Source organism: Polypterus senegalus, chromosome 3, assembly GCF_016835505.1.
Source record: "Polypterus senegalus isolate Bchr_013 chromosome 3, ASM1683550v1, whole genome shotgun sequence".
NCBI classification, from domain to species: Eukaryota; Metazoa; Chordata; class Cladistia; order Polypteriformes; family Polypteridae; genus Polypterus; species Polypterus senegalus.
In genome coordinates this window covers 35,742,855-35,758,784 of record NC_053156.1, presented here as the reverse complement: position 1 = coordinate 35,758,784, position 15,930 = coordinate 35,742,855, and the positions used below count along the sequence as shown (strand labels likewise).

The following is a 15,930-nucleotide window of genomic DNA, read 5'->3' as shown; positions in this document are numbered from 1 at the left end:
AGCTGTCTGAATTTGTATTTTTTTTTTTTGTTGTAATACTCACTTTTAAAGAAAATGATTGGAACAGGGAACGTGACTGTAGTTGAAGTACTAACTATTATTGGCAGCTAGCTTAGCAGTATTTTTTCACATAAACAGAGAGTCGCGCACTTGATAAAAACGGTGGGAATTAAACTGTAGTGAATTCAAAACTGATTATAGGAAGTACTTCTTCACACAAAGGGTCGTAAGAATCTAATATCAGATTTGTTACAGAGTCATGTTGTCAAAGTGGAAACCCTAGCAACATTTTAAAAAGGTACGTGGATGAAGTATTAGGAGAACTTACTTGTTAGCCAATGAGTCAAGTAGAGTGAATAATCTCCTGTGATTTGTCAAATCTCTTATTGTCTTAGGTTGAATGTGGCTTTGATACCTTGATCCATAACAGAGTGTTGCTTTGGTGTGAATATATTATGTTATTATTATTTTTCCAAAGTGACTTAAATAGCAAGATATAATACATACAAGAATGATTAGAAGGTGTAAGCATCAAAAGCAATAGAGAACAAGATAAAAACCAAGCAAGCGGAAGTAGGACTACTAGTACTGCTACTATAGATTATATCTTTAACTAGACTAAGACAAACATCAGTATCCTAAACTCTTTGTCACTACAACAGTAGCTGTCCTTTAGAAGAGAACTAACCAATTCCAAAATATTTCATGAAAAGATGCTTAAGCATGAGTAAATTGAGTGCAGTTTGAATAGCTAAAGAAAGATCACACCACAACCGTGGAGCAAGAATGTAGAAGCATTGTCCAGTGTCAGCATGTCAGGCAAGAGGAGGGACAGTCAGCAGACAGACAAGCAGAATGAAGACTTTTTGAAGGGACATATGATGAGACCATATGGAGAGACCAATGACTGGAGATACTGAGGAGAAAGACCATTCGCATAACTGTATGTCTGGACAAGAGTTTTTAAATGATTCCATACAGTATCAGGAAGTCAGTGAAGAGACCTAAATAGTGGAGAATAGTAGGAGTGAAACAAAGAACAGAGAACACCAGTCTAGTAGATGCATTCTCGAGAAGCTGGAGAGATCAGATGTCAGTTGAAAGAAGTCCCACTAGGAAAGAGTTGCAGTAGTCCAACTGAGAGAAAAATCAGTGCTTGAGTTGTGTGGCATAATTAGTGAGGAAGGGTTAATGCCTGTGAATATTACAAAGATTTTTTGATGTTTGGCAGAGTAAAACAGGGTCAATAAAGAAAAAAAAAAACATACAACAGTATAACAAAATCAACAAAAAGAGCAATTAGCACCACTGTCATTCACATCTAGCTTGTGAACAAGTATACAAACACCTGCCACTTTTTATCATGTAACATAAGTGCAATTAATGACATCAGACCTTTTACCTTAATGGTAAAAACAATGTAACCCATACTGCTGAGATGGAAAATGGATCAGCAGTCTTAATACTGTAACTGGTCAAGTTTTAAGTGATATTTTCTAGAAGATCAAAGACACGCCACAGTCAGTAAAGAGTCCAATTAAATAAGAAATATATTGACGGGCCTAGTTTCTCTTTTGTCCACCAAATTGGCAGTCTTCCCAACCACTCTGGACTGTGAGTCTAATTAGTAACCAATTGCTGCTGATAATGAGATAAATGTCTATTACCTTAACTTCAACTAACTTTATTTTTATGGTCCAGAACCCTTAACTATTTTTGTTCAATAATGAGCAGCTAAACAATAGCTATCAGATTACCAGTTTACACATTTCTATCCATAAACAATATCTGTTCTAAAAAGAAATGAAAAGAAATTCTGATCTGCTCTGTGCCACAAAACATTTTGATAATGCTCCCAAAAGCAACTGTTTTGGAAATGTCTAGTGTGGTAGAATGAGAACACTAATAAACCATAGAATTACTTTAAATAACTGGTTTTATTAACAGCAAGAATTTTGTTGTATTGAACATGGTGGTCCTCCACCTGAGTTAGTTGGTCATCTGTTTGCTTGTTTTGAATCTCATTATTGTTTGAGAAAATAAACAATTACAGTTTCTAATTTTTTAAAATGCTAGTCAGCTAATATGAAGGCAAAAGTGGTCGGTTCCATTAGTAGCAGTGTTTGACTTACTTATTAAATAAGAGGCTGATATTAAATCCTGCACCCACCATGGCCCTCCGGGATCACAGTTTGATTCACATCCTTTGTTTCTTGGGTGGGAAAACACAAAATAACATTGTTCCAATGCAAAATACATACTTGACATAAGTATTTCCTTTAAATGAGTTAATGTCTCCAAAGCATCCGGTCCAGATACAATTTTAGGGCTTGTTTGAAAAACCCATGTCAACCAATTTGCTGATGTATTTAGTTCCAGCTTTAATAATTCACCAAGAGAATCTGTTGACCCTGCTTACTTTTAAAGGATAACCATTATTCCTGTGCTAAGAAAACAGACTACAGACTGGTGTCACTCACTCAGTTCTTTTGAAATACTTTGAGATATTAGTGCTGGAATACATTAAAAAGAATATTGTAGATAGTCATTGATCACCTCCAGTTTGCATATCATCACAACCAAGGCACAGAGCATGTTATATCCCCATACCATCCAGGCACATGTGGATAATAAAAATTATTACATACAGATTAAAGCTCAGCATTTAACATGGTTGTACAAACAGTGCAAACCACCAAACTCCTCAGTTTAGGACTAGGTGCATCACTCTGCAATTGGATTTTGAACTTCCTAACCAATGAATATCAGCATGTGCAGAATGGCAGCATCACACCCTCCATGTAAACCCTTAACACATGTGCTCCGCAGGTTGTTGTGCTGAGCTCTCTTCTGTACTCCTTGTTCACCTCTAACCTCTGTGAGCAGACACAGCCGATACTTCAACTTTAAATATGTTGTTGACACCGCCATCACAGGCCTGATCAACAAAAATGATGAGACTGCTCACAGAGAAGAGGTCTACTTAATAACTCAATGGTGTAAGGACAGTACATTCATATTTAATGACTGACTACATTGGTGGGTTATGCCATTGAAAGGCTGAGCAACTTCATATTTCTTGGATTGTCTTTAACTGGGCTCTTGTCAAAAAGGCTCCCCAGCACCTCTACTTCATTACACATCTGAAGACAAGTCATATTCCTTTGTCCGTTTTCACAAACTTCTAGAGATGCACAGCAAAGTTCATCCTCGCTTGGTGCATTATATCCTGGTATAACACTTGCTAGGCTCAAGAAACGTAAGCACTGCAGAGAGTGGTGTTGGTGGCATAGAATATTACCAGCACCCACTTGCTTTCTGTTCAGGACATGTACAACACTCACTACCTTAGAAAGGCAAAAAGAATTATTAAAGGCCTCAGTCATCCTGCACTGTCACTTTTTACACTCTTGCCTTCTGTCAAATGGTAGAGGACTATTGGCACCTTGACCAATATATTTAGAGACAGTATCTATCTGCAGATCATGAGGTTGCTGAACAGTCATTCATAATAATAAATACTATATGTATATACTGTAAGTATATATTTTATGTATGCTGTCATATTATTATTTTATGTGTATTCTGTTGGTATCATACATCTCTCACTATTCTGTCGCTTAATGGCAATTTTCTCTGTTAACCAGTTGCCCCCAAATCTTTTTCCTTTACTGTTAACAATCCTGGGCATCTTTTGGGATGAGATTTTTTTTTGTATCATCCATCACCACACCCAACTATATCTTCTGTAGCCTCCCTTTTAGTCTCCTTCTTGGTGCACCTCATCACCCAATCATCCTCCGACTTTATCTCCACATGCCCAGACAACCTTAGTATGCTTCTCATCATTACAAAGCCTATCATCTTCACACAAGGTCTTTCACTTCACTCGGCTTTAATTTTCCTCTAATCTCATCTCTGTTCTTTCCAGCTTTTCTTAATGTGCTGACTTCACTGGCCATGTCTCACTCCCATAGTACTCCTCAAACAACTTTCATAAACTCAACTTTTTAATGTTGGGATGCAGCTCCCAGAATTTCTCCCATGCATGTTTCACCACAACTATCACTGCTGTGTCCACACTTCTGTCTGTACTGAATATATCACCCAAGTAGCAGAATTTTTCTACTTTCACCATAACAACTCCATTTTTGACATGTATTTACATGTACTACATTGGCATTCGGCACACCATTCACACACTTACTGCAAACAAAGATCACATCCTTTGCCTGCCTGCAGACTATCTTTCACTACAAGTCATCTTTCATGCAACCACTTACAGGAAATCATACATTAGGTTGAGTTTCTTCCAAAACCTTTAACAGATATCCCATATGTCCATGCACCCACCTTTTCCATCACCTTGATGTCTTTTGCTTTCAAACTAGCCTTCCATTTCAGTATCTTCTCCTTCAATTCCTATTCACCATTATTTTTGCCATTAAAATCAGCAAAGAAGATCCCCCATGGCAATGCTTCATGAACGTCTCTGGTCAGCAACTCTGGTCAGAATCATTATCACAAAAAGCAATCTACTCAGCATGGATCTCTGATGCAGCTTCCCCGTAACCTCAAAGCTCATTATCCCCATCTGCTGCACCCAACCACAGTTCATATTTCCTTGTACATTAAAATCACTACAGACACTAACCATCTTTCCACAGCTAATCTTTGCAATGCTGCTTTCATCAGCAAAATCATGTGACACCAACTTGTTTTTCCCCTTTTTAAACATGGCGTTGCACACAACTATTTCCATGGCATAATAAAATTCCAGAATTCTTCTTTCCACAATACTACAGATACCAAAGCTAAAGCCCCCACGTCCTCCTTTATAACCGTCAACACTGGCTGTCCATACAAGTATCCACCCACTACAAAGTTTCACTGAAGCACCCCAGACAACCTTCCTTAGCCTGTCCAAAAACTCACTATTCATCACTTTTGCTAGCCCATGAGGTCCATGCTGAAACTATACTCATCAGTTGTGTACCAACAGTTACCTTAACAACTTCAAATCACTTATTCATTCTTTTCACCTACACCACTTGCCTCCCCATTTTTCTGGTACAAATGTACCAACCGTGGCATTGTGGCATTTCTCATACTCTCTCCTTCATATGTCTTACTCACACAACATCTGTATCTGTCTTCCTACCTGACCAGTCTCCCCAGAGTGCATCAGGTTTAGGAACATTATAAATCAGGGTCTACAAATTTATGTTGAGAGTTGAGAGTCACCCATGGGGAACTATTAGCTGCATCCCCTCATGCTTTGTAAATCTTACCTATGTACATCATCATACTGGTATTAAAGCAGACATTTTTAAGGCTGGAAGCCCTTCCTGACCCCAGCCTTCTTTATTCACCTTTTAGCACATGCAAATGGGATGGTGACTTTGCTAGGTCACGGAGGTAACTTGATAAGAAAACACACAAGTAAAAATGTCATTTTACTTTGTACACTTGACAATAAAGCTGAGCTTGAATATTAATAGAATTTTAATTCACTAAACCCACATATTCCAGTCTGTGATTGTGGGTGCATCATGGAGAACAATAAAAAAGTAAATTTAAACAGGATCCACATGCTGCATCAGTTTAGGTTTGATATTCAACCTAAAATACACATTTCTGATATATCTAATAAGAAGTAATCTAGCAGTGCTGTGGCATGCTGGGCTGGTAGCATCACTTCAAGAGAGGCCTGCCAAATGTTTTTGCTGATTAAGAAGGGCATACTCAGTTCTGGAACATACTCTTGAAAGCAACAGAGGAGGAGAGAATGAAGATACAACTTATGGCCATTATGTAAATGCTGCACATCTTCTCAGACATACCAGCAATGAGGATTTTAGCCAATGAATTATTCAGCAGCAGTTTGTCAAGAAATGTCACTGGGGCTCCTTCATATCTACGGCTATGTGTCTTTATAGTGCCTCAATGTATCTGGGACTGATTTTTTCATCTCTGGCTAAGTCAGAAATTTTATTTTCTTTTTATTATTTTGGGTGTGTTTTTGAGTAGAGCTGTTGTTATTATATAGAGTTATTATAGAGTTGTTATATTATTATTAAGCTTTAAAGTTAAAAGCTTTTGGGACTAATAAAGTTCTATCTATCTTTGTTGTTATTATTATTATTATTATTATTATTACTACCTACGTTACCTGTCAAAGGCAGGTAATTGAATAAATTTAAAACTATTTGATATTCCTTGCCTAATGTGTACCTGACGTGTTCCTCCTATACTTTTCTTTGGTATCCAAATGTGTCTCAAACTTTCTTGCCTGGTAATTCTGCTGCCAATCACGTTCCCACAAAGCCGGCTTCTCAGACTCTATCATTTGAATGTGCCTTGCTCAACTCCAGTTTGCTTTTTGACTACCACCAATGGTAGATTGGCCCCCATTACCACTGTAAAAACAACCCTGATATTCTTGTGAGTATTTGCCATGTTTGAAGGCGAATCTTAATGTTAATCCCACACCTTTCCTATGTATCCTCATGTGTAGTACACCTCCTTTGCCTGAAGCTTCTTGACTCAATTTTGTTTGACTGAGCAATCACAGAAAAATTGACAAATCAGACCAAAGCCAAACTTACCAATCAGATTACTGGCAGGAACTGGACACATACACACACACAAACATTAAGGTTTTATTGCATAGATACACTATTATTTCTTCAGTATATGCCTTTATCCAAGGTAACTTACAAAGCAAGTTTTAATACATACAAGAATGATTAGAAGGCTCAAGCATCAAAAGCAACAGAGAACGAGATAAAAACTAGGCAAAAAGGAGTAGGAGAACTATTATGTAATTATACCTGCAGCTAGACTAAGAAAAAAAAACAGTATCCTAAACACTGTCGAACAACATCAGCTAAGTCTATGTATCTGTCATATTATAAGCATTTCATATCTATCTATCATTGTGTCACAATTAACATTGTTAAAGAATCAGCTAATGCTAAAGCTGAAATATATGTGCAGTCTAAGAAATATAATTATAATTTAATGTTAATTAGAATTTAATGGAAGCTTTTTTGTGTAGGGATTAATTTTAGAATGGGTTGGTCTTACTAATAATGATCAGAAGTTTTCGCCTAGGCGAAGGGGATTGTAGTTTTCTATTTATTTGTAACGCTTGATGATATGGGTAGTAAAACTACAATTCCCACAATCCTTATCGTGACCGCCACAGTTTCTCTACACCCCCGCCTTTAACGCCGTATTCATGCTATTGCCGCGAGAGGCCGCTTTAGAATCGGTTTTCTGCGTTAATGGTGGTTTCGAGGAGGTGTTTGCTTAGGTGGTCCAGGGAGATTTTTTCTTTTATGAAGTTTGCTCGTGGTAAAAATAAAACCAAGGAATCCTGCCTTGTCATTTTTATCCTTATATTTTGCTGGAAAGAAAACAAAATAGACAGGAGAACTCTGAGAGAAGCTGTGGCGTTTGTTGTATGCAGCCGGTGCGGCCCAGGGGGTGAGCGGATCAGGGCGTCGGACAGATTTTTTTCTCCCGGCTGACGGAGAAGCAACAGTCTTTTACAGCGGAGCTACATTTTAAGTGGACGTCGGTTTGGGAGAGGACGACGAAGATGTCGCATCGAATGGCACATTTCGATCAAAGATCGTAAAAGACGAGAACAGGATAGAACCGAGCAGCGCGGAAAGTGGAACTCGCTTGGTGGGCCTTGTCTGCAAGAAAGGAATAAGAATACCCAGTATTTTTTTTTTGTTTTTATTTTCTACTGGTGTTTTGCGAGCAGAAACCCCTGAAATCCCAGTCCCGGTGCTTAGTTCCGGAGAGCTGGGGTTCAGGGGGTTGGGGTGGGGGGAGAAAAGATCGACGAACGACGGACTCGAGGGAAGGCTGCTGGCGACAGAATGCTCGAAGTCATGTCCGAGCATCAAGGTAACCAAGGAGAATACATTAATTCATTTAATCGTTACCATTTCGCGTATAGATGTGCAAAAAAGAAAACAAAAAGGTGGCGTTGGGGTCCATATTTTGGGTAAGATCACGACGAACAGAACTGTTTGCAAGAAGACGACAAAAATGGTCAAAACTTGTTTTGCAGATGCCAAGCGGGGTAGATTTCGGTGATCTCCCGTCTATGACGGTCATTTTGGTTTATTCTTTATTTTTTTTAATAAACGATAGGCGCCAGGCCTATTGGATGCGTTGGCAAAATATGGTCGATGGCAGGATTTTTTCCCTTGCCGTGGCATTGTGGAAAGGTTTAACGACTCATGCCATTTTACATTTAGTTTTGTGGATTTTGAACAGCGGTACGTATTTCAGTAGTTATCTTGCACACCGACTTCTGTTGTTTGTCCCCTTTTTATCGTGCAAAGATCTTTTGTTTTTACTTAGTTTTGTACATGGGTTGTGAAGAAATGTTTCAGTTCATTCTTCGTGGGGATAAAAAGGGTAGAAGTAATAAAAGCGTGATTATAGTGGTCTTAGTTCTGTTTTAAAAACGACACCACTTTCCCCTTTTTGGTTATTGGGTTAATTTTAAACCGCGCATTACAATACGATAATCTGTTCGGATTTGGTGATATTTTCTTCCAGATGCTTTTTCTACTAATGTGACTTTTGACGAATAAATCCTTTTACGGTGCCATCGTAACAGAAGTCCATCGAGGAACAGTATTATGCATAGCTTTTTTTTTATCTTTAACTAGTTCTACAATAAACGTTAATACTTAACAATAGCCAATCCGCTTGGGCCTGGCTTGGAACGGAGACATTCACGTCATGTGCCGAATTGTGCAATAACAATTTCATGAGAGATGATGGTGTTGGCTACTTTTAGAAGTGTGTAATTTTTTTTCTGTCTGTTTCTCTCTTTTCTCAGATTCCCTTATGAAATGCAAACCGGAGTCTCTGGTAAGTACCCCTTTTCTAAACCTTTTTTAACGGATCCATGTTTAACTAAACCTGCAAGTTTTAGATAATGGTGCACAAGTTACAGGCTGTACTAGTTAACTTCAGAATACGTTGTTTTAAGTTTAATACCAAGATACATTGGTGCCATAGTTAACTGATTCTGTCCTGAAACTTAAGTAATAATAACTATAGAGAGGCTTGGTGTAAAATGGACTTAAGCAAAGAAAAGAATATAATATAATTGCAGTGCTTATAAGTTGTGACCTTAGCAGCTAGGCGATAAACCTCTATCAAATCAGTAGTTATTGGGATTTATAGGAAAAAAGCATTACTTAGATGTTCCCTTTGGATTATTTCATACATAAATTGTCAGAGTTAAACCAACAATGTTGCATATAACACCTTTTCTGTAGTGAATGCCATCCTGAGATACTTTATGTAATTACATACAGAGAGATTGTTCATTTATTACCATACTTTATATTAGTATTATACCATACTATATTTATGGGCTTTGCTGTAGGTCACACATTGAGGTCCAGACAAGTGTTGAACCCAACAATTTTGGGTTTTAAGTCTGGTATTTTTCCACTAGACCATACTGCCAGTAATTGAGTAGCGTATGTGTGTGTGTTTCTACCCCTTCCTCCTCATAAACTAATTTGTACTGTGAGTCTACTCAAATTCATCTGGCTTTTACTTTGTATTTCTTAGATAGGCCCTAGTCATCATCTGCAGTGTTAGGAGAAATTGTGTTCTTAAAATTGAAAGGAATCAAAAAGAGATGTCAATAACAAGTTTTATTTTTCTACATACTCACTGTGGACATAAACACAGTTGCCGAGTCGGCAAACCTGCCCAACTTGGTGCTGGTCCTAAGCCTGAATAATTAGAGGAGACTGGTGTCTAAAAAGAATGTCTGGCCAGACAAATTTAGTCAAAACCTTTAAAGCTGTATGGAGAGGGTTAATCGGGCATATCAATCTCGCATACAAGTCAGAAGAGATGAAATGGAATAATAAGTAGAAGAAATCACTATGGACACAAATGTACTTGTTACAGTGTTCATGAAGCTTTTGGCCCCTTGGCTAAAATTCTGCTTGTGCAGACACTCTAGATTTCATGACTATCTTTGGTGTATATTTTATAGAAGAAAGGTCAAGGTTATTCATATGGTGAAAAGAAAATATCCGAGGAAAGCAGTTCAGCTGAATTTTAATGTCCTTTACCTTCTCATTTTTTTAGTGATGCAGTCCTTCACTAATCATGCTGGGATTTCATGTCCAATAGGAATTGCACTTCAGATTGGGGAACAGTTTGTAGTCACAAATGGTCAGCCAGGCCTGGGCAACAGGGTGAATGCAGTTTTTCAGAAGAACCTTTGCATGGGGGTGTAGGGGGTAAAATTGGTTCTTAAGCATGCAGGTTAGGTGAATTGGTAAACCTAAATTGGCTTTATTGTGTGGTTGGGGGTGTATGTGATTGCCCTGTGATGGATTGGTGCCTTATCAAGCGTTTGTTCCTACCTTGTGCCCTGTGCTACCTGGGATAGGTTCCAGCAGACCCCTGCTACACTGTTAAGGACTAAATGGGTTAAAAAATTGCTGACTGACAGATGATAGGGAGCCAACAGCTTTTCTTGTTGTTTCTATTCACCTTATCAGATCTGTATGATCAATATGATCTACGTGCTGAACACCTCAAATTGTGTACATGACTTTGTCCATCTTGGCTTGATTGTACTCCACCATAGTTGTTTGTATTCATGTTAATTTGGTTTTCTGCACTGTCCTAAGATTTAAGTGGTTTTGTTGATTAGTGTGTCCTACAACCAACTGGGCTTGTTTTATGTATTCAATCGGCACATTGTCTCCGTTCCCCTTCTGTTAGCCCAACCCCCATGCTCTTGCGAGCCTTGATATGAATGAGGTTATTTTGTAACATTAGTTTTTCATTGGATCTATAGCTCTGTCTAAAGCATATTGTTAAAGCATTTGTCGCACAAGATAACTGTATTAACACTGAACATACTATTAAAATGGGGATTTTAAGTGGAAAGCCTGCATGTGACAGTTATTTTTTAATTGTGGTTAATGCATTGTTATTAAAAGGCAAACTGACCTCATTGACAACAGAAATGTGCAGGGATGTGTTAGTGACAGTGCTGTGATGATGGTTCTACATAATTCCAACGGTCGTTTAAAACTGCTGGTAATTGGTAGTATTTAAAACCACATGAGGAGGGGACGTGAGTTACACAGTTAAATGATTAGCTTCTGTTTACCAATATTCAGGAATCGTGACATGACCTGTGCATGTGTGAAAGCAACTTTTTTATCAAATCTGGGACGTATTAGTCGGAAGTGTATTTAAAACTTTTGTAATCTTCACGAATACCACAATATTTTACCATCCGTTACTGAAACTGTTCCATCCAGATCATGTGTTCATAGTAATGCAAGGAACTAGCTACTTGTTTTTTATATGTATTGTTTCTTAACTGTTATTTCTGACATTGTTGAAAGAAGCAGGTAACACACGCAGTACATTGCTAAGGCATTTTACATGTTTTGTTTTGGGGGGAGGCTCTTTAAATACCAGTAGTCTGGGTGCTGTTGATGTAAAAAGCCAATTCTTATAACTGACAAGTTAAAAAAAACATGAGGAACGTTAACTAATTGAAAAGAGAATTTGCAGGACATTATTTCTTTGATACACTTCTAGTGATGATGGTTCTCTTATAGAATTCTCTCTCATGCTTGTGCATAACATCACACTGTAAATTAGTAGGCTGCTTCTAATTGGTAACTCTTAAGTTTGTCCAGCGTTAGTGAGTGTCAAAAAAGCTTACAATGAACTGGCAATCTGTCCAGAGCTGTTTACCTTTTTTATGCTTGTTTTATTTATTTTTTTTTGTAAAACGATTCAGAATTCTATCAAAACTGTACTTCATAGCATCTCTAAGGGTTCAAATTTCTTTTATTATAAGGTCAATGTATTTCATAATTATGCAGTCAATGCCTGGCTATTTTGCAAAACACTTGTTTCCTAAAACATAATTACATCACAAAAGTTAATTCTGTCTGCACTGCCTCTTGTGAATACTCTTCTATAAACAATCCTTGTTGTTTCTACAAAGTGAGAAATGCCTTTAAAATCGGCTGTTCTGTGACGCCAAACATTGTATATGTGCACAGGTACACCAGAATTTGCTTAATTTTAGCCAGTCCTCAATGTAGCAAATCCAAAGCAACCTCCCTTCTCTTCCTCATTTGTGGGAATATACAAGAGCAAAATGAGCAGTGGGAGAAGGCTTTTAAAGATCAATCCCACGCAGATCTAATTTGGATGCTTATTTACAATATTTATGAATAATGAACAACAGGGATATGTTACAATTGTTTTATAGTTACTAGGGTCTTTGACCTCTGCCAGCAGCCACTTCTCCGAATCCCCTCTTAAATGGTGATATTTTAACTCTTTGCTCGAGCAGCTACTTTCATGCTGTTGCCCTCATGCGTTTGCCGTTGTGAAGATGGGGGGCTGAGCACACCCCAAGAAGATGCGGCCACTTCTCCGAAACTCCTCTTAAATGGTGATACATTTGGAAACAAATAACAGGTGTTTTTTCACCTCCTCTTTGCTTGAGAAGCTGTTGGCTTTCTCCTGCAGCATTTTCATGTGATCTGCATTTTGTGCGGAGCTTTGAACGTTTGAAAGCCTGTACAGCACCTGAATATTTGATCTCTGTTCCATTTTCCTGAGTAATATTTTCAGTTTAATTTTACTAATGCGATCTTTACTGTCATTTTTTGAGACTTTCGAATTTTCCTATTTCCATTGTCTCTAACCTGCTCTGCATGTGTATCACGGGACTTGAGTCCGAAGGTTGTAAGTATGTAGTGACTTGTCCATCTTGCGGGAAGTGAAAGTGTCTCTGTCTCTCTTCAAAAGCTCACGTCTTGTCGCAAGTATTTGTTTTATAACAGTGATATTGTTAATTTTAGAGATGAATACCTTCAGAATGAGAGATCATAATAATCCTTTTTACAAAGCTGTAATTGGTAATAGTTGACTGAATGTTACTAGTCATACAACAATAACAATGCGAAACCCAAGTATGTGTTAATACTAACATTTGTTAACACCTGCTGTTTTTTTGTTGAATGCTTTGCACAGTAGTAATAGTGCTGTAATTTCATCAAGGGTCGGCAGTCTGTCAGAAGTGGAAATGAGTTAAACGTGCATCCAAAAGCTGAGGCCATAGTGAGCAACTTTTTATCAACAGTTTTCTCTGTATACTTACTAGGGCTGCAACTAATGATTATTTTGGTAGTCGACTAATCGTTTAGTTTTTTTTTTTTTCCCTGACTATTTTGATGCCTGCGACCTGTGGTTGCACATCCTGTTCTGGGCTCCAGTGCATGTCTTACCTCGTTTGCTCACGTCTGTTCACCTGTGAATGTCACCCTGATGTCTCTGCATTAACACAATTAAAATGAATAATTATCAAATTAAAATAACCAGTGAAACATCTGAATTTAAAAATAATCAGATGTTTTATATTAGTGTGACCATCACAATAAAAAAGAAATACATTAAACAATACAAACTAAAGTGCACATGGTCTTTAAACAAAAAAAGTGCATTTAACTGGCCACTGGTGTTTCTTAAAGTCCCAAAGTTTAAATAAAGCTTAATACAAATAAAATAAAATAATAATGTACAGTTTATTAAAGATTCAGTGCATATATTCCTGATTGCAGTGCAAGAATGTGAGCATTTCGGCATGCTCTGGTGTGAGGCCGCCTCTCTTCTTTGAGACCATGTTCTCAGCTGCTGAGAGGAGACGCTCAGAGGGAGTAGAGGTAGCAGGAATACACAATAATGATTTTGCAGACAAAGATGTTTTAATCATCACACTCTGAAGGAAAAGTGCTGTACTTTATAACACATCATGTACTATATTATGCCAAAATAAAAAAAAAATAACGGACTAAAATATATAACACGCTAATCTGTTCTAATAAAAGGCAAAGCACTGGCTCACTGACTGACTGACTCATCACTAATTCTCCAACTCCCATGTAGGTAGAAGGCTGAAATTTGGCAGGCTCATTCCTTACAGTTTACTTACAAAAGTTAAGCAGGTTTCATTTCGAAATTCTACATGTAACGGTCATAACGGTCGACAACGTCTGCCATGTTAAACTTTGTTTATGGCCCCATCTTCATGAAATTCGGTAGACGGCTTCCCTGCGCTAGCCGAAACCGAAGTACGTACTTATTTCGGTGGTATGACGCCACTGTTGGCCGCCATATTTAACTTTCAAACGGTCTTTGTTACTTATAGGCCCATCTTCAAGAAATTTGTTACGAGGGTTCCCAACGCTAACTGAATCCTACTTGAGTACATATATACGTCCATAGCCTGCAGCTCGGTCACCATGTGAGGCGCTGTTGGGTCCCCCATCCCAATGCCCCGTATGTTGTTGGCTGCCTGCCTATATAAGGCTGGCTGTCGCTCCGGTCTCTTTATTCCATTCCTTGCTTCACCACAGGATTCACGTCTCCCTGCTGATAACTGCAGCCTTTTTATTTAATCCAAGGCTTCTCAGCTGTTTTACTGTTCGTTTATAATGATTATAGTTATTGTGTAGGTATTTTAGACTTACTTTACATTGTTCAAGTAACCATTTCCTTTATCGTTCCAACCGTTCCCCCATTAACATGTCTATCGAGGTGATCACTATCGATGAAAGAACTGTCATTTACCAAGTGGTTTCTATGCCCGGAGATGGCACCTGTCTTTTACATTCTCTGTGTTACATATTGCACGGGTATATCAGACTCACTCTTGATACCCGGAGGAACATTGCGTCTTATGTATTGAATGACTGGGACAGGTTCAAGGTGTGGACTGATGAAGGTACAGGAGATAATTATACTACACAGGAGCACTATAAGAGTGAAATGCTTAAGCCCTTCACCTATGGTTCTGCATGTGAGTTGATGGCTGCCGCTGAATTGTTCGGTTGTTGCTTTCAAGCGTACCGAAATGGCCAAATATTATACACCTTTCGACAACCGCCAATGCCTCTTAAACATCTTGGATTGACAGGTGACGATATCAGTAGTGGACACTTTGATGTTTATTAATGTTTAAACTCTCAAAAGCTGGATGTGAAGTTATCGATGAAACCGGTTGTATGCTTACAACGCTTGACAGATGCCGATTGTCACTTCAACACAACAAATCCTGCAAATACTGTCGTATTTGAAAAAACCATGAAACTCAAACCGATTATGACAGCAGCAATCCAAGCTGTGAGATTTGAGGCAAGATTGCTTTTCACATGGCCAACTGTACGTTGCATGCTCAAGAGTAAGCTCAGTGCACAGCTTGGTCATGTTACAACCTGAGGGACGAACTGACAATGTGGTATACAAAGAGATCCTTAACAAATAATTATTGGTATATTTTCCCTCAGTTTAAAAAGGTTTAATTTTCTTCTTAATAAAAATTTTAAAGCAGTACTTCGCCGCTGCGAAGCGCGGGTATTTTGCTAGTTACTGATATACTCCAAAACACAAGTTACGTAACGTTATTATACGGAAAAAAAAAACTAGGACGGCTCAGCTACTCCTATTCACTCGTTTACTATAGCTCCAAACACGTCAGCAAACAACTGAAATTATATTCACTTAACCCTTAAACTGCCACAACTGGCTAGAGTCGGTTTCCAGTGCAATTTGCCAGCCCACCGGAGCAGAGTATATTCGGTGATGTATATTCATTGAATGCTGCAAGTGGCTGTAGTCGTATCTCAATGCAATTTGTCAGCACGGAGAGGGCGAGTATATTCGGCGACATACATTCATTGAACCCCGCAACTGGCTATATTTGCTTCACAGAGCAATTTGGCAACACGCCGGAGCTGATCAGTTAGTGCCATAAATTCGTTGAGCAGCCAGCTCTGGAGCACTGCTGGCCCTGGCAGAGCTGCAGCACCACTGTCTCTGTGA

The 15,930-nt window shown here is 38.4% G+C and overlaps 1 protein-coding gene across 2 annotated transcripts in view; it reads left to right on the top strand.

The window, feature by feature from the left end:
• Window positions 1–15,930, top strand: part of phf23b (PHD finger protein 23b) — a 60,882-nt gene that overhangs the window by 21,471 nt on the left and 23,481 nt on the right. The window contains exons 1-2 of one of the 2 annotated variants that reach the window (XM_039746932.1): window positions 7,261–7,923; window positions 8,873–8,904. In XM_039746932.1, the coding sequence (XP_039602866.1) occupies window positions 7,896–7,923; window positions 8,873–8,904 (60 nt within the window). In that variant the 5' untranslated portion in view covers window positions 7,261–7,895. Of the gene's footprint in view, window positions 1–7,260; window positions 7,924–8,872; window positions 8,905–15,930 lie in introns of those variants that run through there. The other variant, XM_039746933.1, reaches the window with a different exon arrangement.